At 44.3% G+C, this 25,170-nt stretch overlaps 1 protein-coding gene across 1 annotated transcript in view; it reads left to right on the top strand.

The window, feature by feature from the left end:
• The first annotated feature begins 18,815 nt into the window (after positions 1 to 18,815).
• FOSL2 (FOS like 2, AP-1 transcription factor subunit) overlaps positions 18,816 to 25,170 on the top strand; it is a 36,815-nt gene continuing 30,460 nt past the window's right edge. Inside the window, 1 exon segment of the mRNA XM_030195891.1 lies at positions 18,816 to 20,668. Coding sequence (XP_030051751.1) covers positions 20,549 to 20,668 — 120 coding nt within the window. The 5' untranslated portion in view covers positions 18,816 to 20,548.

Below are 25,170 nucleotides of genomic sequence, written 5' to 3' on the forward strand. Positions count from 1 at the left end.
ACTCTTAGTCCGGCTGGGCAGAGCACTGCTGATTGACCTAGATTACTTCTCGGCCTTGTGGCTAAAATCCAAGTGTAAGTTCTGAGCTGTGCGCTGAGGATGGCCCTTTCTTCACCTTCTGCCCGAGACTGAGAATTTGTACACTATGGAGGAGGAGGAATGGGTTAACACCCCATCACCCAAACCCATTTGGGTATACTGATTCAACGATCCATGCCTACACAGGAGAACTAAACCTCTTGCTAAAAATAAATACATTAGGTGCAGTGTTGAAAATGTATGTGGCAGTAACATCTTCCAGTTCTTGTAGTGTTTGGCATGAATTATACAAATGGCTACAGCTGGTGCCTTATTGTAAACATTAACATGTGTCAAGGCTGGTGCCTTGTTTCCCTCCCCCCCCCCCATAAGTCTTAACAGGGGAGCATGATATAAGCACATTGAACCCAGTGTTCCATCAAACCAAATATATGAGCATTAATATCTTACTTACAGGGTGCCCAGTTTCCTGAGATTAATAGTCACCTGGAATCACAAGAAAAATAATAACCAACAACCATCTGTATCTCTGCGGGACTTCTCTGCTGGCCAAAGACAGGCAAACTCCAGACCCTGTGACACCAATCCACTCAGTTTTTCAGGCTCTTTATAATGAATATATCTGAGGGAGATTCTCATGCACCTTACTTCAATTGTATGTAAATCTCTCTCAGGTATATTCATTAAAGATAGGCTGAAAACCCAAGTGTAATGGAGTCCACTGGGATAGGTTGCCTACCCCTGTTTCCATCCTCTCTGGAATCACTCTACAGCCACTGCCAGGCTGAGCTTTTCTTACCCATCCTAGCACGGTGTGCCTGTGTTCTACCAGCCCCTCTGGAGCCTCTTGCTCTGCTTGCCCATACAGGAAGGAAGCTTGGGACAGTGGGTAGAAAAGTACCACAGTGGGCCAGCTCAGTGGCAGGGCTGGGTTCCGTTCCTGGATGAGTCTTCTGTTCCCTGGGCTAGTTAGGGCTTGAGATGCTGTGAAGGGTCATGACCTTTAGAAGTGGAGTTTTCAAACCAGTCCCTGAGACACACCATTAAGTTGCGTTTTCAGGACACGATTGAGATAGATTTGTATGCTCTACCTCCTCTGTATTCATACTCATGGTGAATATCCTGAAAACCTCAGTATGGGGTCCTTTTACCATGCAGCAAAAACCACTGCCGCAGGACACACTGAGATGTCCCTCGGTAGTGTGCACACCAGCATATGCTAATCCCATGACCAACTATTAACCAGTATTATGCATCTCGAAATTTAATGCTACTGTTGTTTCCAGATCCTAAAGGCATCTCATCTAAGAAAATGTTTGTCTCTCTTTTTCCTTATCAAACAGCAAGCATGTGGGCCATCCTGCCTAAAGAAGTTAGAATCTTTACAGTTCTGACATTTTTTAAAAAAGCGTTCAAAACAATTCTATTTTGCAAATATATTCTTTTTAGATAGTTAAATCATTAGCATTCTAAGTAAAATTACTTATGTTTTTTTGTCCCTTCTTAAATAGGTGATACAGCTTCTTTATTTACGATCCATTTAGAACTAAAGTTGGTTAAAGCAGAATATAAAAGCTGTAAATGTAACTATAAAAAAAAATGCCGTTGGCTTTATGCTATGAATTTGATATTGAGCAAAGAATTGTAAATGGGAGTTACTCCCCTCTGATCACAGATGTCCCCTGACCAAACCTGAATGCCCTAGTTTTAGTAGTCTGATAGCTATTTGGCCATTTACATAGGGGATCTTTTACAAAGCGTCGGTAAGCCCAATGCGGGCTTACCAAATGCTAAATCGTGGCCACCAGCATTATTTCCACCCCAAGTGTGCGCTATTTCCAGGGTGGAAAGAAAACCTACTACTACTACTTATAATTTCTATAGCGCTACTAGACGTACGCAGCGCTGTACACTTGAACATGAAGAGACAGTCCCTGCTCAACAGAGCTTACAATCTAGTTAGGACAGACAAACAGGACAAATAAGAGATAAGGGAATATTAAAGTGAGGATGATAAAATAAGGGTTCTGAACAAGTGAACAAGGGTTAGGAGTTAAAAGCAGCATCAAAAAGGTGGGCTTTTAGCTTACATTTGAAGACGGTCAGAGATGGAGCTTGACGTACCGGCTCAGGAAGTCTATTCCAGGCATATGGAAACCCCCTGGAAATGGCTTGCATGGTGGTAATCGGGCATCGCCCTGCACTGCCCGGTTACCACTGGGTCTCTTATTGCCACCTCAAAGGGTGGCAGTAAGGGCTCCCCGCCGCATGGCCATGCGGTAAGAGTTCTCTTAACGCACGGCCATGTTTGTCTGGGGGCTTTTTACCCGCTGCTGTAAAAAGGGCCCTGGCGTGCGGGAAAAACGGCTCCCGCCACTAGCGCAGGACCCTTTTCCCCGCAGCTTGGTAAAAGGACCCCATAGTTTGGGAATTTTGTGGAATAGAGACTGCATCAGTCTCCCTTTTTCCCTCTCCTCTTCTGAAGCTGTCAGGTGGATCAGGCATCAGAACCAGTACCTAGAGCTGGCTGCAGACATCTTGCAAAGCTACTAAAGTGCAAGACAAGGCCTGGGATCTGATTCTCATGAATGGCAGTATATAAAGGTTATCACACGGTGAGGCTGGCAAGAGAATGTGAAAGGAGATAGTTCTTAGCAAGCGTCAAAACCTTCTTTCCTCTGGCAGGGCTCATGATTTTATGTTAACTGTGGGGCTCTTACCCTTTTTTTTTATGCTCGAGCTCTGAATAGCATAATGCACACTGTCTGTGGCATTACGCAACAGGCTCCTTAAAAATTAACAAGAAATAACATGCACACCTGTCTGGCCTGTTCTTGTGAAGTACAAAAAGACCAACCCAACCCAGGTCCCAGGGCAAGGACAGGATAATTTATCAGGCATATAACATGAGGCCAGCTAAAAGATCCCTGTTTTCCAAATGTGAATATAAATGAAGAGGAATTATTTTCAGTATAGTCAGCGTACACAGACCTCTTATAAATTATATGGCTGCAGGGTCTTCATCCCCTCCCCCCTCCTGATACTGTGAAAGAGCCCCCCCCCTCCTTTCTGCATCCTCTCCTAAACACTACCCTTGTCAAGACCTGAGAAACCACAGCTAAAGGAATGTTCCAATTTGCACTGAATGCGATTTAACCAGAAACACGGAAATATTAAGCTCTAGATTCTATAAATGGTGCCTACAAAAATCAGCACTGTTCTATAAACCACACTCGAAAATTAGGCATGGTTTACAAAATCGTGCTTAGCGACGGGAACCACAACTACGTTAAGGAGAGACCGTTTACACCAATGATAACCTGGTGCAAATCTCCATGCGGAAATTAGGCGCATACATTTTAGGAATGCCTCGGCCCGCCCATGCTCCTCCCATGGCCACACCCCCTTTTGGGGGGGTCTGCGCACTAGAACTTACATGCACTTTTATAGAACACGCTTAAAAAGATGCATGCATAAATTCTAATTGTTGCAAATTTGTGCCGATAATTGCTTGCTACTGCCCAATTTATTGGCGCTGATTGGCTCATTATTCAATTAAGTTGCATTGCAAATTGGACACACGTCCAAATTTGCACACACAACAAAGTGCCATATATAGAACCCAGGGGTAATTTGAAGAGCTTTTTTTTTTTAATGCAGGTAGATTCAGTTTTACCTACAGAAAAGGACTTTTATATAATTGCCCATAGTACATATATGGATTTATACTGGATTTATGAGCATACCACCAAAGCAGTGATATTACAATTTTAACTAAGGTGGATAACAATCTGTATACAATTTTAATAGTGCTTCTATGAAATATTGTGAGAAGCTGTGACCCCTGATGCAGGGTCCTATCCACAATAAAGCTTTTGATGACAAATTTGCAAAAAAACTTTCTATACTGTTCTAGCTGACGGGCAGAACAGAGCGGTGTACAGGCTAACATAGAAAACAGGAAAGGGACTCCATCAATGTATAGGAAAGCAGAGTAGTTAAGTTTAAAAGACATCCAATTTATAGAATAACACATAAGTATGCCTTTCAGGCTCCTATGGCTACATCTGCTCCTGGGCATGGTTGCATTTTACCTGTGATTTCTGTAGGTTTTGGGACCTTTTTACCAAACGATAGTAAAATGTTGCCTGATTGTGCCCGTAAGCAGGTCATTCCCACACGCTAAGTCAGGGGTGTGCTGGTAAATTTTTAACAACGGGCTCTCTCGCCGGGTATAGCCAGCCCTGCAATTTGAAGGGGGGCCAGGGGCGGCATGGGGGGGGCGGCAACACATTCCTCTCTCTCCCCCTCCCTCGTGCGGGCACGCTAGGCATACCTTTGCTGGCAGGGATACCGAGCCCCACCAGCCAATAAATGGACTGCCACCACTCCCTGCTACTTGTTTCTGGCTCTGAGCAGCATGCTGGGAATTCTCTTGCATGCAGAAGTCCCACCTGCTGCTCAGAGCTGGAAACAAGGAGTGGGGAGCAGCAGAGGTCTATTTACTTTACTGGCAGGGCTCAGCATCCTGTTTATAGTGGAGTCTGTTCTTGCATGGCCCCCTCTGACAACCTAGTCTCAGAAAGAGCTGTAATTATGTGGGAATTATTTTTCTGATATATTTCTACCTACCATAAGAAATATACCATTTGGACAGGTGAGGCAACAGGGTTTCTATCTCCTTACATCCACCCCAAGATATCGTGACAGAGAAGACAGAAAGGACAGAAGCTATTTTCCTTCCAAAGGGATAGTCTTTATTCTAGTATAGATGATAACAAAGCAATTTAGGCAATAAAACAATTAGACTAAGTAATCAGACAAAGTAATCCTGGCAAAGTAATCAGGCAAGGTAATTAGACAGAGTAATTAGATGAAGTAATTAGACAGAGTAATTAGATAATAACAAATAGGGATTTGTTACGAGAGGGAGGGAGACCACTGTGGCAAAGAGCCACTCAGTTGATCATCTCAGCTCTCTGACTAAATCCAGCACAGCAGTGCCTTATATACAATGGATTGAGCATCAATCCCCCTCCCATCCAGTCTACAACTTGCAATTTCAGCCAATTTCATTGTAACATCAGCTAATTTCTGTCTTACTTCATTGTTTACATAGAATGAAACACACTATCTGAATGTTTATGAAACACAGCAAGTCCAAGGTTTCTTAGTCGTCACTTTGCTACAGGAATCTCTTCCAGGACCCATGTCTTATCAATGTTTTGACTAGTAACCTCAAAAACATCTTCGCTCTCAAACTGTAAATACATTCTTAGTGTCCTTGTAAATGTAGAGTCAGCGCCACCATTTCTGTCAGGGGAGGGGAAGAGCAGTCCTTACTAGTTCAGCATGACCTTGTATTTCACAGCTTACATAGCTCTCAGCAAAAAGGCAGAGAATACAGAAAGATACAGCTCAGGCATTTTTAAGTTTGAGCCTGATTTAGCTATGCAGTTCATGGGTCATAACTTACCTGTCAGTAGTCAGAAAAGTGCAAATCAATTCAATCCCCACCAGCAAAGTAAAGAGAATTGAGGAGGGGGCCCAAGCCCATATTTTGGGAGCCAGTTGTTAAAGTAGCCATGAGGGGGTCAACATAACAACCGCTTAAACCGACCAAGCAGGACAAAGCGGTATACAAACTTATAGCCAAGCGAAAGAAGTAGAGCAAAGGAACCTCTCACAGATGGTGTTCAGATCAAACTTTATTGAAAATTCTTCCAGAACAATGCTGTATCCATGTTTGGAAATCTATTCTGATTGGAAGTTTAACTCTTGTGACGACTAGTCTAGGAATACGTATTGAACAGTGGCGTACCAAGGTGGGGGCGGTCCACCCCGGGTGCACGCCGCTGGGGGGTGCCGCACGCCTGTCGGCTCTTCGTTTTCATGCTCCCTCTGCCCCAGAACAGGTTACTTCCTGTTCCGGGGCAGAGGGAGCATGGAAACGAAGAGCCGACAGGCGCACGGCACCCCCCCCCCCCAGCAGCGTGCACCCGGGGGGGTTTCTTTCGCCGGGGGGGGGTCACACTGCACCCAGGGGTTATTTTGCCGGGGGGGGGGGCGCGCTGTTCCGGGGGGGGGGGGGGCGCTGCATCCGGGGGGCGGGGCGCATCGGCGATCCGCCCCGGGTGTCAGCGCCCCTAGGAACACCACTGGTATTGAATAACAAATACCTAGACCCCTCATGCAGGCTAAGGCCAAAACACGAGTTGTGTTGGGTCATCAACATTGTTTTGGAAGAATTTTCAATAAATTTTGATCTGAACACCCTGTGAGAGGTTCTGTTGCTCTACTTCTTTTGCTTGGTGTTTCCCTTCCAGTAGAGCATTTTTGCCTTCTGTTTGTGACTGTACAAACTTATAGAACATATAAGGGGGAAGAAAAGGAACTCCATTATCTGATTGGAAAGTGCAAAACATTCATACAAGAGACAAAATAACACTGAACAATGGGAAAAATGATTAGGGAAGGGAAAACAATATTTTGATGTCAATGGACGAGGGCAGGAGGGAAAGGGTAGTCGGCAAATCTTGTGTCCGGGACACCAAATGCTTGTATGAATAGCCAGGTCTTAAGCTCGGCTTTAAACTGTTTAAATGATGTGTTACCACAAAGTGAGAGAGGAAGATTGTTCCAAAGAAATGTAGAAAGAAAGAAAAAAGCATTGTCTAGTTGATTCAAGGTATGCCAATTTGGGATTAGGAAGAACTAAACGATGATCATTAATAAAATGAAGAACTCTAACAGGGGAATAAAGTATTTTCAAAGAAGATAAATAATCAGGAAGACCTACACGGAAAGCCTTAAAAGTCAAAATAGCGACCTTATACAGCAACCTTATAGATAATATGTTGATGGACCAGGAACCAATGAAATTGTTTTAGTAGGGGAAAGTGTGATCATAGCAACATGCGTGACATATTAAGTGAATAGCAGTGTTTTGGAGACATTATATTGTAGTTTTTTGAGTGATGACTGGGGTAGACCAGCGTAAATGATATTGCAATAGTCCAAGGGAGAAGTGAAAAAAAAAATAAGACATGAGTATGGAACTGATTTGTGTCAAATTATTGATGTATTGCCCACTTAACTTTATGTGCCAGCACTCATGCTAACTCAGTGCATGGTGTAAATGCTCACACCTAGCTGTAGGCAGATAGACTGTAAATGAATCGTCCTGCTACTGCTAGGCACTCCCCTGACCTGCCCATGCCCTTCCCAGGTTCACGCCCTCTTGCAGTTGCTCACAATAGATTTTTTGCCTGCAATTTATAGAATATTGACTAAAGGCATTTATATGGTAACCCCTGAATTTTATATATGGTGCCCAAATTTGGGCGTGCTGCCGAGATGTACATGCAAATTAACATAGCCCAGAAAACAACAAGGCAACCGATCTGCAAAATCCAACATGGAAAACAAACTAGCAGATCAGTATAATATCCAACAAAAACTTTATTGAAGATACCATGTATGAAACTAATGCCTGACACAGGCCGTGTTTCGCCCAACAATAGGGCTGCGTCAGGGGCTATAATGAACAATAAACATACTAAATTATAAAACACATCAAATTATAAAACATGAAAATTCATAAAAATATATATGTCTAAAATATGTAAAACATTAATATAAATTATAAAATACATGTGATATAAAAACATGAATTATGAACATGCTTAAAAAAATAGAACATCAAAATGATCTATAATGTACATATAAAACAGACATGAATTATCAACATAGTCCCTTCTGATTGAAAATTAAAATATATGTACAGTAGACATAAAATGATCATAAACATCAACTGTTAATTAAAAATATAATATAGAAATGCATGTAAATATATATGATTCAGCAACCACCAAATTAACAACACATATATTACATATATATTGCACTTATAAAATACCAGCAAAAAAAAGGGCACAATAATAAAAATTGATCATAAAATGGGTTATAAACCATTGGAAAATCAAAAAATAATTTAAAAATAAATAAATTAATAAGTTAATAAACAAAAAACTCAGGACACCTACCTAGTCTGTATATTTTTAAATAAGAGCGGCTGAAAGAAGAGGAACCAATATTTAGAAAACATATAATTATCTCAAACATATAAAAATGGCTCACAAAATAATTTAAAAATAAATAAATGAATAAAAATTATGAACAATATCAATCAAATAGATATATGGTTTTATAACCCATTTTATGATCAATTTTTTATTATTTATTATTGTGCCCTTTTTTGCTGGTATTTTATAATATAAGTACAATATATATGTAATATATGTGTTGTTAATTTGGTGGTTGCTGAATCATATATATTTACATGCATTTCTATATTATATTTTTAATTAACAGTTGATGTTTATGATCATTTTATGTCTACTGTACATATATTTTAATTTTCAATCAGAAAGGACTCTCTATGTTGATAATTCATGTCTATGTTTTACATGTATATTATAGGTCATTTAATTTTTGTAAATATGTTCATAATTCATGTTTTTATATCACATGTATTTTATAATTTATATTGATGTTTTACATATTTTAGACATATATATTTTTATGAATTTTCATGTTTTATAATTTGATATGTTTTATAATTTAATATGTTTATTGTTCATTATAGCCCCTGACACAGCCCTATTGTTGGGCGAAACACGGACTGTGTCGGGCATTCATTTCATACACGGTATCTTCAATAAAGTTTTTGTTGGATATTATACTAATTAACATAGCCCAACATAACAATTTCTGTTATGTCAAAAACCTTACAGTTCTAAGCGGAAAAGAATCATAGAAGCTGGCCACTACCAGGAAACACAATCAATTATCAATAAACAAGCTTACAATAACAAACCTCAAGAAAATCTACAACTTACATTAAAAACAATATTACGATCATTGGATTACAAAGGCAAGTCTTAATCTTCTGCCTAAAATCTAAACAACCAGTGGCCTTCAGTCACATAGGAGCTATGTCTTTGTCCATCTTTGCCACCTGGAATGCCAGCAAATTCTCCGGCTGTTAATTGGTTAACAAGCTCTTAACTATCAATAATCGGGTGCCAACAACTGATTATTGATGTTAATTGGCTCTCATTAAAATTTGTGCGCACATCTGCCTGTGTGCTATTCTACAAAGCAGGGCACCTAACTCCTATAGTGGGTAACCCAAAGGGGGCGTGGCCATGGGAGGGGAATTCCGAAAAGTTACGCACGTAGTTATAGAATACTGGGTAACCGCACCTAACCTGGCACTAGCATTTACACCAGGTTTCAGCAGGTGTAAGTCTAGCGCCCACAGTTAGGTGCGGGAATTAGTACTATGTGCTGTGTCCCTTTATAGAACAACGCTTAGCGCTGATTTTTTTTGGTGCTCATTTTTGAGTGCTATGTACAGAATTACCCCATAACTGCTAACTAATGTAATTAACACCAATTACAGCCAATAATTAGTAGTTAACACTAATTAGTAGCTGATTACCATGGAGGCCCAGTTACTAAGCAGCGGTAAGCCCATCACGGGCTTACTGTGTGCCAACCTGGAGCTAGGCCAGCCCAACACGGGTGCCAGCATGAGTTCCACCCCCCCAAGCGTACGGCATTTCCAGCACTAGCGGAAATAGTCAAAAAATATTTCCGCAGGGAGTTTACCTGGCGGTAATTCGGCAGCACTGTGCGCTACCCGGTTACCCCCAGGTTAGCATGGGAGCCCTTACCACCACCTCAGTGGGTGGCGGTGACTTCCCCCGCATGATCACTCAGTAAGAGCAATCTTACCGCATGGCCATGTTTTTTTTTTTTCGCCTTTTTACCACAGCTTAGTAAAAGGGCTCCATAGTGTGTTACATGTGCAACTCACACTATTCTATAACTTCCACATGCAACTTTTGTGCGCTAAGCATTGAACTGTGCATGCAATGTACTGTAGTGCTTTATGCAGGGTTCTAGGCAAAGTATAGCGCAGCTTCAACAGCCAGCTTAAACCATCCCCAAGTGGAAGCTTTACCAGTAGACTCCGTTCTTAAGCAAATCTTCTTTATTGTAGTACTCAAGAGAAAGTCCAACTTACTGTTCAATTGCTTAGACAGAATTGTTGCCTTCTTCATACAGAGTCTGTAGCTAGCCACCCCAGAGACAAAGAGTTGGCCAGAACCTCAGCCCAGGAGAGTAACACAGGGAAAATAAAAGGGGAATGACTTGGGGAGATGGTGAACAATCTTGATGGAATTACAGTAGATTAAGGAAGGATCAACCCTCTAGAACAGCGGCTGATCCTCAAGGCATGCAAGGAAAACTGGGCTCTCACACTGCCCGCAGGGGCAGAGAGGGAGGGCTGGCCCTAGCACACAGCTAACAGCCAAAAGGGAAAGCTCACAAGGAGTCAATCACAGGATACTGCAAACTATAGGAAAAGCAGCCCTAAAACACAGTGCTATGTACAACGATGCAATTGAATACAAATAATACTCATATTACATATGCATAATAATGCACCCCGCCTCCATGAATATGGGGGCAGAACATGCAAGTTTACAGAACTAGGGGGTAAAAAGTGCAAGGAGTGCCTGCCACCATTCTCCACCTCCTATGGTCCATACAGGAATCAATCTGCAAGGTCACCCTAGCTTCCTCACACCCAACAGTCATCTGTAGTTATCCCAGGCTTTCCTCAAATCTGTTACCAGGCTGTATCATGCATCAACCATCCTTTACGCTGCTCTTTTTCTACAAACCCTTTTCAAATGAACTATGCTTCTTGGTGTGTGTCACTAATAGACATGACATTTATTGACCAGGGCCGGGACAGGGGGGGGGGGCAAAATACCTGGGGCCCGGGCCTCCAAGGGGGGGGGGTCCAGCGCTGGTCTCTCTCTCTCTCTTCTGCTCCTGACAGGACCCGGGCGATCGTGTCCCGACAGGAGCAGGAGAGATACAACGGCGCCAGCCCCCCCCCCCCTTGAAGGCTGGGGAGGACCTGGAGGAACAGACACAGCAGTCTGCTCTTCTTCACAGTCTGCCAGATTGCCATACCCTGAAGGCCGTGCATGCGTGACCTGAGAAAAAGCAGCTACAGGGAAAGGCCACATGGCAGAAGGAAGAACAGCAGCATTGGAGGACGAACTCTTCTTCTGGCGGGGCCTTGGGATCCTCACCAGCCAAGGTACCTAACAGGGTGGGCGGGCGGCAGCAGCGATCAGGGAGGGTGGGGCGGCAGATCCTGGGGAGGGAGCCTGGCGGCGGCGGTGACGATCCTGGGGGGGGGGCAGCAGCAGCAATGATCCGGGGGGGGGGGGGGGGGGGACCCAGCAGTGACCTTGCCCCGGGCCTGGCTCAGTCTCTCAGTGGACCTGCTGTTGACCAGTTATCTCTGGAACTGGATTAGTCTATTACAATCAGAGATTCAGCTGACCATAGTTTTAAGACACACTTCTCAAAATTCTGCAAAAACCTAATTGGGCTGTTTGGATTTTTATCTCCATCGCAGTTGGATTGATGGAAGACTTAAAAAAAAAAATGTTAAGTAGAGTGAAGTTTAGATTTGCTCCATGTTATAAAAGTGCTGCTGCCTGAATAATGCTGAAGTGAACATGATTGAAAGGTCTGTGATGAGTGGCACCACAGCATCCCAAAAGCCTCTTTACCAGCAATATTTCCCCTCTTCTTCATGGATGACTTTTTGTCAGAACGCAAATCTTTCATGCCTCAGTACACAGTCTCAGACAGGTTGTGTGCATCATTGGAACTTGTTCAAAGCAAATAGTTTGCAGCTTTGGCAGAATTTCCTTGTACACCGGCTATAGTCTCCTCTTTTTACATTTTTTTTTTTAGCTCTCTTACTTTCAAAAATAAAATGTCTCCTGTTTATTTATTTGGATTTTGCTCACACCTTTTTCAGTAGTAGGTCAAGGTGAGTTACATTCAAGCACACTGGGCATTTTCCTGTCAGGTAGCGAATGACACATGGATGGGGACCCGCAGTAACCGCAGGGATGGGGACTGAGCTTGTGGGGACGGGGACAGATCCCACGGGGCGGGAATGGGGACAGATCCCACGGGGATGGGGCCACAGCCCACGGGGACGGGGATAGACTTTGTCCCTGTGTCATTTTCTACTGTCAGGCTCACAATATAACTTGCCCAAGATCACGAGAAGCAGTGGGATTTGAACTGAGCACCTCTGGATGTCAAGACCGGTGCTCTCCTCCACTCCTTATGCTATGAAGCATTAAGTAAAATGAGCCACCATCAACTTCTTGAGAAGAGCTTCCCAAACGGGGTTGCAAAACCCGCATATGGAGTTACAACCTGGTCAGGACCTCCATAGGACATCACGGCCCTGCAAAGCCCAAGGACCACTTTCTGTGGCCACATCAATTGGGGTCATGGAACCACTTAGATTGCTGAGTGATGTTCTTCAGTTTCTGTATGTGAGCAAGAGGGACACCATAACACTCAGATAACATCATGGGCTCAGGTACAAGAAAAAGAGAGCTCTACAACTTTTGTAGCTGGAAGAACAGGATGGGTTGTTTTTTTTTTTTGGCAAAGAGGGATGTGCAGGCAGAAGTTTATTTCCCTTTAGTTTTATCCTCCCAAGAGAGCTTACAACCTAAAGTCCTCATTTAATAACATTCTTTAGTGAGTTAATGCTTGTTGGGGCACATTAACTTACATTAATTTGTGTTAAGTGCATAGTTAGTAAATAGGCCTCCTTGGGTATAACAGTGACGTCAAGGGGGAGAAATTTTTGAGGGAGATTTTACGTGCTTACATCCTGCCCTGTCCCACTCCCTGCCCCAACACAGTCATTCCGGAAATTTATTTTATTTACATCGGGGACAACAGGAGTGGATGAGAGCTACATATAGTTCCAAAGTGCAAGAAACCAAAAGCTTCCACAAGAAGGTCCAACAAGTAAAACACAAGAAAGTGGAAGAACACTAAAGTACCAGGATGATGTAAGTCAAAGGTAGTCTATTTGTCTTCCAATATGTACAAGTCCCAGCTAGGTGTCCTCAACACAGGCTGTGTTTCGGCATAACAGCCTTCATCAGGAGAACACTGCTGAATCTCTTTATGAACATAAATTGCTCACAGGCAAAAGAGTGGTACTAATGTCTGTGATAACATCACCAGTAATGCTCCACTGTTTGAATTTCTGGCTATCCCGCCAGCCAGTGTTCTTCTAACAAAGGCTGTTATGCCGAAACACGGCCTGTATTGAGGATACCTATCTAGGACCTGTACGTATTGGAAGACGAATAAACTACCTTTGACCAACATCATCCTGGTACTTAATGTTCTTCCGCTTTCTTGAGAGCTACAGATAACCTTTTCCCCTATTCTTCCTGTCCTCTCCTCTCAAAACCCTTCTTTCAACTGAGTCTCCCTATCAGTCATTTTCCTGGTTTTAGGATGTAGGATCTTCCTCCCTCTCCCATGTCCAGGATCAACTCCATGACTCCCATTCTGTATCCAGCATCCTCTCCATCTCCCTATTTCCCTCTCCCATGTCCAGCATCTCCTCCATCTCTATTCCCCCTCCCATGTCCAGCATCCCCTCCATCTTCCTATCCCCCCTTGTCCAGCATCTCCTCCATCTCCATACTCTCCCTCCCATGTACAGCTTCTTCTCCATATCTCTACATTTCCCTCTCCCATGTCTAGCATCTCCCTATTCTGTGCCCGTGTCCAGCATTTCCTCAATCACTCTATTCTCCCAATGTCTGTTTAGTATACCCTGTGAACATTATTTGTGACCCCTGAGGCAGGCGTTTTGTGATGCCGAAACACGGACCATGTCGGGTCCTTTGTTCAAGCAACAAGTAAAGCGTCTTTCAAGCACCATCTCTTGAGTTGGATATGTCTTTTGGTCAGCATCTACTCGTTTGTCTGGTTGTCGTTGTTTGCGTCTGTTCTTGCGGCCGGCGGAGTCCAATCAGGCCAGCAATACTATGCAGACAAACCCTCTCAACTATACCTTAAGAAACTCTGACAGATGGATTAAAGCCTTTAAAACAATAACACAGAAAAGAGAGCCAAGAGAAGCTTCCGTTGGGGGAAAACACAGGTTTATTTTTTTATCCAGAGATTTAGGATAAATAATAAGAAAAATAGTCATAGAAATAGTCTAGAATATGACAGAAATGAGAACATATTATAGAAATAGAAATTACAATGGAAAGTTGGCCAGGGCAGTCTCCCAGTTCCCTGGCATGAGACCAGGAGCGCTGCACACTGACCAGCCTCCTATCTGGCCGAGAAATATTATATAGGATTTCTTTTCCCTTTCAATACATGGAGCACAAGAAGGAGGGAGGGTTTCCTCACCCCCTTAATTAGCATCTTACAGTCAGGCAGGATCTCCTGACAATAAAGAAATATATAGCATCTGTGTATATTTCCTTTTGAAGATGCATTTGGTCTGTTGTCCAAATGTTCAATGGGAGAGATTGTGGGCAATCAGGGCAAGAGGAGGAGTAGAGTGTACTTGCTATTCCAGCAAGCCAGCAGGCTGTTCCCATGATTAGAAGGAAAGAAACCTTCATTTCTCTCTGTCCAACATATGAGACATTAATTTCTGTACATTAAATAATTGGAGGCCTTCCACCTCCTACAACATCGTAGAGGTTCTTCCTGTTTGCTTTTCCCCATCCAGTCTGCCCAACAGTCATACTCATTATCAATTCATGATTAAATCAACAATGAATGTGATATTATGTACTTTATCACAAGTATTTCTTTGGTGTTTCTGGGACATAGACTGCAGAAATCCGCCTGACTCTGTCCTTATGTTTCACCTACTGGAGTTGCCGTCAACGCCATCTCCAGCCTATCCGAAAATGTCTTGTCAATTGCGGGACCCAGACTGTAAACGTCTGCCCAGCACAGTCATCGGTTCCAGTTACTGAAGTTCACATTGAAGCCTTTTCCAGACTATCCTGAACTTTGTATTTTTGTTTTATACCATCTATTTTTTTGTTAAATAAAATTGTTGACAGTGGAGAACCTTGTGGAACACCACAGTCCATTTACCATGGGCTGGAAAAGGAATCTTTCACTTTGACTCTATACACTCCACTAGATTAAAAAATACCCTAAACCAGTGGTTCCGAAACCTGGTCCTGGAGGCACTCCAGCCAGTCAGGTTTTCAGGATATCCACAATGAATATTCATGAGAGAGATTTGCATGCAGCGGAGGCAGTGTATGCAAATCTCTCTCATGAATATTCATTGTGGATATCCTGAAAACGTGACTGGCTGGGGTGCCTCATCTGTGAAGAAATAGTTTAATCCTGCTTTAATCCTGTAAAATGCATTAGATATTTTCCTGTTTTAATTATGTCCTGAAGTGTATTTCTCCTATTTGGCTAGCAGGTGGTGTTTCTTTGCTGTAAAGCTGTTACAGGGAACTGAATGTTCTTTTTCTTTAACAAAAGCAGGAAGCAAGCAGCAGTATACTTTTAAAACTTGTTGACTAGGCTCTGATTGGCTTGGAGTTCAAAAAATTACCCAGCAGTTGTTGCAGGTTGTTGCTCCAGTCTTAGCCAAGGAGAAAAGAGAGACAGATCTCTTTGCTGAGGCTCGGTGAATTGTATGCCGTGATCTCCCCAGGTACTTTCTAGGAAGTATGCACATGTTTAGTTAGTGTTATAATTATTCATATTTCAGTTACCTGTTATTGTTTGCTAATTGCACTATTTTGTTCCACTGATTTTTTTTAAAAAGACAATAAACAATATTTAGTTTATTGCCTGTCTGGACTGATAAAGAATCCTGGTGGTTTGTGTTTTGGGTCTGTGAGTGCTTTCTGGGACCACTGGGAGTGTGGCTCCAGTAACCTAGAAATCACTGGGGATAATTTGAGAGTGGGAGACTCGTCTAGAGGTGGTTGTGACCCAGTTGGTGGGAGAAGGGTGCTAGTGTAGAGCACAAGTGGCAGATGCAGGCGGACCTGAGCTGTGGTGGGGCTAGACCCTCTAAGTGGCTGCAGGATAACTCCAGGCGGGTGGCTAGGCACTTCATGACACCATCTCATTCAGAATTCTCAATAAGAATGAGTGATCTACCAGACTGAAATCAGACATCAAGTCAAATTGCATGAGACAGCTTGATGACTTTTTGCCAAAAGTGGTCTTATATCTGCCATTAAAATAGCAATGAGAGTCTTAGTGCTGGAGTGTCTGCGACAGCCAAACTGTGCTTTTCTAAATATCGAGTCAAATATTTTGCCACAAAGCCCTCACTCCTTAATTCCTTCTCCCCCCACCAACCCCTTGTCTGTCACTCAGCTGAGCTGGCTGCTCATCTCAGTCACTCACAATAGAGCTGGACCCAATCCGGTCGGGTCATGAACTTTTGGTTGGGGCTCCCATCTGTGCCAAGCTTCAGCTGCCCTTCTGCTGGGGCCAAGCTGTGGCACGCTGCAGTGGCAACATGAGCAGGCCTTGACTGTGTGAGTTGGTTTGGGTGACAAGAAGGGTGTTTGGGTGCATCTGCAGCCCTCTGAGCTGTAGTATTGATTTATGCTGGACAAGAGTCAAGTGCAGAGTCCTATATAGACACAGCAAGCTGCAGAACCGAGAGCAGAGCACTGATCACTCCAACATCATCCCTTCCACCGAGCTGACAGCAGCTGCCTCACATTGCCTGCCCTTTGTGTGGAACGTATTGGCACCTGGCTCTGATGCACACATACACCGATAGATTAGGTGACCTAATTCTGGTGAGGTATGTGTGTCAAAAAACTGTTTTTCTGTTAAGGGTTTCGGCTCTGAGTGTGAGAATCACCTTCTTTAGTGGGAGTGCAGGAGATGACCTGCCGAAACCAGTATCTCCCACAGCTGCAGTACACTTGGCAGGTACAGAATAATGAGGACTGGGTTACTTAACATGCATTAAATCATTTAACACAAGTTAGCAAATGAGGCAGTAAATTTCCACCTGAAGCAATGGGCTCTGGGACAAGTGGCACATCCCACCCACCATGAACAAATGGGTGTCAACAGCACACACTCCCCCAGCCAGAAGGGGTGGATTATGTTACAAGCAACCACAGCACTTCTGGTATTCTCAGAGAATGATGGATTATCTGGAGGCTGTGTGCACCTTTGGGTGCACTCCTTGCAGGTTGGACAGGTGGAGGCAGGGGCTTGTGAGGTAGTTCTGGCTCATGTGGATGTGAGTCAGGGCTCCCACTCCCAGTGGTATTCCTTCTTGTGTGGCCCCCTTTGTGACCATCCTGAACAACCTTAATCACAAGGCAGGATTTTACACCTAGCAGCTCTGGTTTCAGCCCACAGCTCTAACCATACTATGCTATCACACCAAAGCTGAACTAGGGGGGCAGGGGACGGGGTGGGAAGGTATCTAGGGAGTGTAAGGTCATGAACGCAGGTCCTCTGGGAGAGAGTGGAAGAGAATGAATGTGGTATGCAAGGGGAGAGAGGCAGGGGCCCACAGCTATATGTTTGCCTACTGCCCAATAACGTGTTAATCCAATCCCGCCTCTGCTGACTGAGTAGTCACTAGTACCGACCATTATTGCCCTGCATGATCGCATGCAGCATAGATCTGCTTTCATACATTCCATGATTCTCGGTTTCAGCCTCCCCCGCAGTCCGCACGTGCCACTTTCTGGAATAGCGCGCGTGGGCTGCAACTCCTGCCTGGCAGGCACGCGGCGGGAAGCGCGTATTTTTCCACAGAACAGGGTATACCGTATAAAGTGCTACTGGCCGGGGTGGGGGGGGGGGGGGTGCAGGCGCTTTCATAATACCTATGGCCACACCCTCCTCCTTTCAACGGAAGCAAACAACTTCCCCAATGCCAGCTAAAAAAAAAAAAAGACACACTCACAGGCGGCAGCGCTGAAGTAGTCAATGCAGCATTGCCGTTTTAGAGATTAGAAAAAGCGAGCGTGCAAAGCCAATTTATTTGTTAGTTCTTAACTTCACTGCTCTCCCCCTTATACAATTGGTTTGCTCCGTGCGCTTGCGTTCCTTGGCCCTGAGCCCAGGGGTGCATGTACCCACGTGCGGGTGCCTGCGCGCCCACTGAGCCGCCCCACCCAGGCTAGGCAGCACTGAGGATTTGTAGCGAGGGGGGCGGAGCGGGCTGAATTGAGTGGTCAGCGGAAGAGGAGGACCACTACAGGGAAAGAGCAGTGGGCGGGTAAGGTTTATTTTTACACAAAGGGAAGGAGGGAGGCTGCTGCCGAGGCCAGCTCCTCTTAACAAGCATTTTCTAGCTACCGAGCTTACCGTCTGGGTTTTTAAAACCTTATTTTTATCTCCATGAATGAATATACGCATGTTGCTTTTATATGCACATTCAATATACAATACAATCTGTCGGCCACTGCTGCTCATTAGTAAGGGATCTTGTGTTGTGGGTCTTTTGGCATTCCCATGGCAAAAAAGTTGGCATTTCATGTTGAAAACTGGAGATAACATACTGGAGGGTAGGAGAGCACGCGCAGTATTTGGAATATAGTGCAGGTAAGGCGCACATAGAATATTTTCTTAAGGTAGCGTGCATATATGATTTTTGGGTTGTGTCCGTTTGTATCCGCCCCAGTAGCTTTGGGCCCATGGCATGGTGTAAACATTTTTGACACCTTCTGATGTTTGTTGTTGTTTTGGGGAGGGAGGAGGGACTACAGTAAACTTGGAAAGTATTCAAAACTCAAGCCAGTGTATCTAGCCAGTGAGTAGCCACAGCTCGGAAAGGGCTGAGGCAGCTGCATTTCTCGAAAGTGTGAGATGAATGGAAGATGTTCTGCTTTCACCTTCACGTTTACCGGCGCCGGGGGCTCCGCGTGACGTCAGGCTGGAAGAAGCTAAAGGGAAAATATATTCTGATGTTCCGTTTCAGCTTGCATCCTCTCCCCCGACCCCACACATGTTTTAAAAAAGTTCAAAGGAAAAGCTTCATGATGCTCCGCCCCTTGTTATTTCCTATAACGAGGTCAGGTTGTTGTTACCTTTGCTACAATTTAAAAATAACACCCCGCAACAACTTAAGAAATTATTCACACAGAAACCTAAATTAAGAATTCAAAGATGATTCATGGGGCTCTGATGACTTAAGCCTCTCGCAAAGAAATCTGAGGCAATATATACAAAGCCCGGTAGGGGAAGCGTTTACCTGTGAGATCACTACAAAATGGAAAGGCATTACAAGCTGTGAGTTTCAATTCAAAGTTGTCATATTCTGCAGAAGAATTGTTATAAGAACATTAGTTGTTTTACTGTTTGGGATACGATACAAGATTTAATATTTAAAAGATTGGATCTCTCTCTCTCTGTATAGATGGATATTCCTATGGTGAAGGGACTTGGTAGCAAAGGTGCAGGTCGAAGCCTTAAGCTCAGCTTCTTTGTGGGGTTTGCTTCAAAGCCCCTCTAAACGCACCTTACTTTTAGATCGCTAGAAAAAAAAAAAGGGAATCCCTATATTGATGGCGTCACTCTAACCAAGGAAACCCGTACTCGCGTCATATAACGCAAATGCCCATTTTTGGCAACATGCGTCAATGGAACAATCTGAAAGAAAAAGCGGGGGTTAGCGGGGCAGAAGTAGTGGCTTTACGCGGCTAATGCACGAAAGCAAAGTACGACTTTTGCGAGCCTCCGCCAGTAAAAGCAAATTACCGTTAAAAGAATACCAATTTGCAGGCGCCTCCGATGGCTAGGAAGGCAGCGGGCGGTGCTGCTTGAATAGAGGAGGATCTTTCTGTCGTATCCCCCGTTCTCCTGTGGGGATTGGTACGAGCCGGGCTGACGTAAGTGAATCCGCAGGGCACGCCGGCCGGGAGGAGGTGATAATAAGAGTGGGGTTGAACTATTGCCATTATTATACTGAGTCATCAAGGCTGAGTAAAGGAAGCCAGCGATCGAGAGAGTGGCAAAAAGTGGTTCTCATTACTGGAACCAGGGAACAAGGAAACGGATTACAGAGCAGAGGGCGAAGAGGGAGGAAGGGCGAAGATAAATAATTAGGACTTGTCTGTAGGAGACAAAATGCTTTATTGAGTCATCAAAGCTGGTTAGAATAGGATTCGAGGACCTTAGAGGCCACGCTGACGGACACTAGAGGTTTTGTTTCAAAGTAACCAAGAGATAAGAAAGTCGGTGGATGTGCAACTAAACGATCCCCCTAGCTCCACGGGCATTTTGTTTCGTTCTGGTCTGCATAGTGTTGGGAAAATAAATACACACAGATACTTAGTGTTATCCCGGGATTAAATTTCTCTTTTATTAACTTCTAGACAAAAAAAAAATAAAATCACAACTTTGTGACATAAAGAATTTTTTTTTTTTTTTTTTAAGTTCACTCACCAAAAAGGCCAGGGAGAGGGTTTTATTTTTATTTTGCCTGTGTGGTGTGGATTTTGAAAGCGCTCATAAAGAAGAACAAATAAAGGGGGAGAGAGGAAGGGAGTGAATTTGAAATCTCTCTCTCTGGCATCCATCCCGGATCATGTACCAGGACTATCCCGGGAATTTCGATAGCTCCTCCCGTGGCAGCAGCGGCTCCCCAGGCCACTCCGAGTCCTACTCCAGCGGCAGCTGCAACTCTATCGCTACCTCCGTGTATCAGGTAAGAGGGGATCCACCTGCCAGTATTGCAAGGACTTTGTAAGGCGCATAACCCTTCCCTTTAGTCCCCGCAGCTGGGTGGATCTTAGGTGAGGCTGACTATGTCCGTGTCTCCTCTAGGCAAGATCGGCTTTTTCTTTGCAAACTCTTTAAACCTTATTTTTGCCGCCCTCTCCCCAATAACATAATTTTTTTTTAATGTTCTTCGCTTATGACATTTGTAGCAAAAAGATTTTTTTTTAGGCAAATTCAGAAACTATGCGCTTTGGAGGTGAATTTATTCTGGGTTTTTTGTTTTTAACCAGTTTATGGGAAGGGACGGAAGGCTCTTTCGGTCGGGATGGATTGGTAGCGTGCTTACAGCTGATCTGGCTTCATGAAAAGCTTAGGCTTTAGTGTGCGTGCAAACTGAAGGAGACTCCGCTTTTCGATCGAGAGAGGCAGGGAGGGAAGAGCTCAGTTACAGCGAGAGTGACTTGTTAATTCCCCGTAAACTCCGTTGAGAGCAGGCGAGTTCCTGGAGCACAAGGGTCCCCCACCTGAGGCCCAACGTAGTGGGCGAGTGATAACTACGGTGGGTGGGGGGCTCCTTGTAATGCTTTGTGACCGCTCCCAGCTAATTATTAATTCTGGTGACTTAAGGAGGGATTGTAGATGTTGTACCATAGCAGAAGATCCTGGTGCCACAGTCCAGAGGTGACGGTTCCTGGGAGTTTTATAGGGCATGTTTAATCCGATCCTAAGATCTGGGCTATTTTTTGAAAAGTGGGAGCGGAGAAGACACTCCCCGGCCACCTCTGGTTTGATTCTTTAAGGAAGTGGCTTGCTGAGATGAAGACGGAAGTGGTCAAAGCACGTTTCTGTTTGTATAAAAAAACTTCCATGTGGAAGCAAATATAGGGGGGATCAAGAAAAATATGCCCCCTCCCCCCCACCACAGCGTACACTCATTTCTGAGGCTCCCAGTAGTTCTGAAATAAAACAAAAAAGGGGGACTTCTAAGAAAGTACCATGGTGGAGGGGAAAGGGGGATGGAGAACCGTGGACCTGTCGGTGAGGGGAGAGGAGGAGGCACATGAGGGAGTGGGAAGCTGATGGCCCTGAATCTGGACTGGCACTCGGGAGGGTACCGTAGACAGAAGGGTTAAGACAGAGACAGGTTTACCATCGTTCAGTGATTGTGCTGTTGAGCAGGGTCTAGCCGCTTCACTGAGTTCCTGGAGGTCAGTGGCGTGAGTCTAGTTGAATGCTGGGCCAGTGATTTGCCTTGGTTGTCGCCTTTTCGGATGTGTTACTTATGGCTCGGAGTTAACCGATATGCATTTGTGCTTGTCACTTGTATCAACGTAAAATAACGTATTTGATCTTAACTGAAAAATGCTTCTCATCTAGGCAACTGTATAATTCCTAATGCACTTGTAACTTGGCGTGGAGACGTGTTGAAACGCTTGCAAATCTTAGGACAAGGAGACAAAAAGTTCTGTGTTTGGCCCTCCCTAACACCATTGACTTGTTTTCCAACTTTCTTTATGGCATCATAAAAATGTAAAGCTATCCTGTTGTAAACATCAGAGCCTGGAAGGGACTCCCAAGGGAGGTAGTGTGCAGGAAGGAAAGTTTGGGACAAGAAAGGTGCATTATTTGAGCCAAAGAAGGCAGGGGAAGCCTGGGAATGTTGGCACTGTCTCAAGAATAAAATCTGATAGTCTCTATCCTTGTTTGTGGACCCTTTTGTGAGCAGGAAAGGCACCTCACACTCTGCAATGTACATCCCACCATACCTTCTCTACAGCTCCCTAACTTTGCAGGGTTTTCTGTCCCCCTCTGACCTAGAGAATGACATGACAACAAAGTTTCTCCCCATCCCCGCCCTGTCTCTGTGGGTTCTCTCCCCATCCCCGCCCTGTCTCTGGGTTCTCTCCCCATCCCCGCCCTGTCTCTGTGGGTTCTCTCCCCATCCCCGCCCTGTCTCTGTGGGTTCTCTCCCCATCCCCGCCCTGTCTCCGTGGGTTTTCTCCCCATCCCCGCCCTGTCTCCGTGGGTTCTCTCCCCGTCCCCTCCACAGGTTCTGTCCCCACCCCATCTCCATGGGCTCTGTCCTCAGCTGCAGAACCCTCAAACATTATGATTTTATATTTAAATCTTTTTATTAAAAAAGGAACAATATGCTGTGCATCTGTTGTGTATAAATTACAAATAGAAAACAATAACAACGAGCAGCTATAATAACCCCCCCACACCACCCTCTACCCTTCCAAGCCCAGCAATAACTGACTACTATTTTTTTTTTAATTACATTTGTACCCCACGCTTTCCCACTCATGGCAGGCTCAATGCGGCTTACATGGGGCAATGGAGGGTTAAGTGACTTGCCCAGAGTCACAAGGAGCTGCCTGTGCCTGAAGTGGGAATTGAACTCAGTTCCCCAGGACCAAAGTCTACCACCCTAACCACTAGGCCATTCCTCCGCTCCAAGGAGCCCTAATCCACCCTGTTAAAATGTCCAGGGGTACAAAATACAACCCGTTCTGTATACCCTAGAAGGGAGAAATATGCCCTATGAAGCACTGTTATGGTTTTTTAATCTGTGGATGAATAAGAAGTCATCAACAATCTCAGGATTCGGTCCAGCTCTCCTGTATTCCACAGTCCTTCCTGCTATAGAAGATGTCGTCTTAGAAGATGTGCTGGTGGCAGGATTTCCCATGTTAGTTGTGGTTCATCATGTTTGCTTGTTTTTCCATAAATACCAGTCCAGTTCATTATCAGGCTTCAACGCAGAAAATGACATGGGGACAAAGTTTGTCCCCGCCCTGTGGGATCTGTCCCCACCCCGTGTCATTCTCTGACCATAGAGGCTCCAAGGTGTACGCACTCTTGGTCTGTAGTTTGAACTTTTCACTTGTGTTTCAGTGGAGTTCATCAATCTGATAAAAGTTCTTACTTTGGAAAAGCATATGGAGCAGTTTTCCCCTCTCTTGGTTAATAACTTGGTGCCTATATGCTTTAGACAAGTGCTAGATTATAGCTGAAATAACATATTTATCATTTTGAGATCCTTGGGAATTCTCCCTCCCCACCTCATACAATCTTGCAAATGTCTAGGTAGCTTCCTAAAGAAGAAATGGCAGCCCGGAATGAAACAGTGACTACTTAGGACTTAAATCTGATTTTAGAGTACTCTAAATGGGGAGCAGAGGGCCAGTGCTCATTTTTAAGACTTTAGCACCTTAACCCTTTTGGAAGGAAATGATCCCAGGGCTACAGACCCCTTCGACTGTAGGTCACAGTTTCAAATCGTGTTCAGTTTAGTGGAGAATTGACACGATGACTTTTCTGTGCAAAAGCAGCCCAATTGTTCTGAAGTGGTGAACTTTGTTGCTTTTCTGGGACATTATGCAATAAGCATTTCCCCCCCAAATACTCAAAAATAGAAGAACTTTGAGTACAGAGGAATAGGCTAGATAACCTTGGAGGGATTTCAAAATGATGGGTGAGAAATCTAGCTTATTGGCTACCCAAGCACCTATTAGCTAATTCCCACCCTGCTGCGAATAATAGGATAGCCAGAATGCGAATTGTGCATTTAACCCCTCTCTTCTAAGCAGAGCAGGCACCAGCAAGGTACTGTAACAGCTCTTCATTCACCATGTGGGGAAGTCATTGCTTTGGTAGGAGGCCCTGAAATGATGTCAGAGGTGAAAGGGGCTTGCTCTTTGAAGCAGAGTGCCAGTCCGTATGCATTAAAAAAGGGGTAGAAAGTTTGTGACTGGTTTTTACTTTTGAACAGTTTGTCTATAGCTGTGCAAGTGGGACATTGTTTCACATAACATTTGGATCTGGAACTCTGCTTCCTTTTTCCCAAATTCCCGCCCCACACCCTTCTCTATCCATATCCCTGTACAACCCCTTTCCCTTTTTCAACATCCCCATCTCGCCAACCCCATTTTAATTTCTTAATTACCATAACTTTATAATAGTCATAACACAGGCCACAGCTTTTGTTTATTAAAGATAACTAATACTGTAGCAAATCTCCCTCCCACCTGAGCTACATAGTACAGTATTCCTTCACCGCCCAGCCATAAGGATATGGTATGGACCTCCATGCCCCTTTTATCCAGGTTACCTAACCCTCCTGCAATCCACATCGCTCATTCCCCGATGAGCTAAGTCCCATAGCTCAGGTATCTGCCTGCTGTGACACACATCACCAAGTCCCACAAAACCTTATTCCCATAACCCGCCTAGGTCCTATTAAGGGGAGGGTGGGTGGGTACAAGGAGGTTGGATTAACAGGAGATGGCATGAGCCTATCAAGCCCATTAATTAGATTGTAAGCCCTGTCGAACAGGGACTGTCTCTTCATGTTCAAGTGTACAGCGCTGCGTACATCTAGTAGCGCTATAGAAATAAGTAGTGGTATATGGGTAGTGCTTGCTGCCATCTTGGTTTGTCCAACACAATAGCATACGCTATTGGAAAGGGAATGGGACTTGATAT

This window comes from Microcaecilia unicolor, chromosome 3 (assembly GCF_901765095.1).
Source record: "Microcaecilia unicolor chromosome 3, aMicUni1.1, whole genome shotgun sequence".
NCBI classification, from domain to species: domain Eukaryota; kingdom Metazoa; phylum Chordata; class Amphibia; order Gymnophiona; family Siphonopidae; genus Microcaecilia; species Microcaecilia unicolor.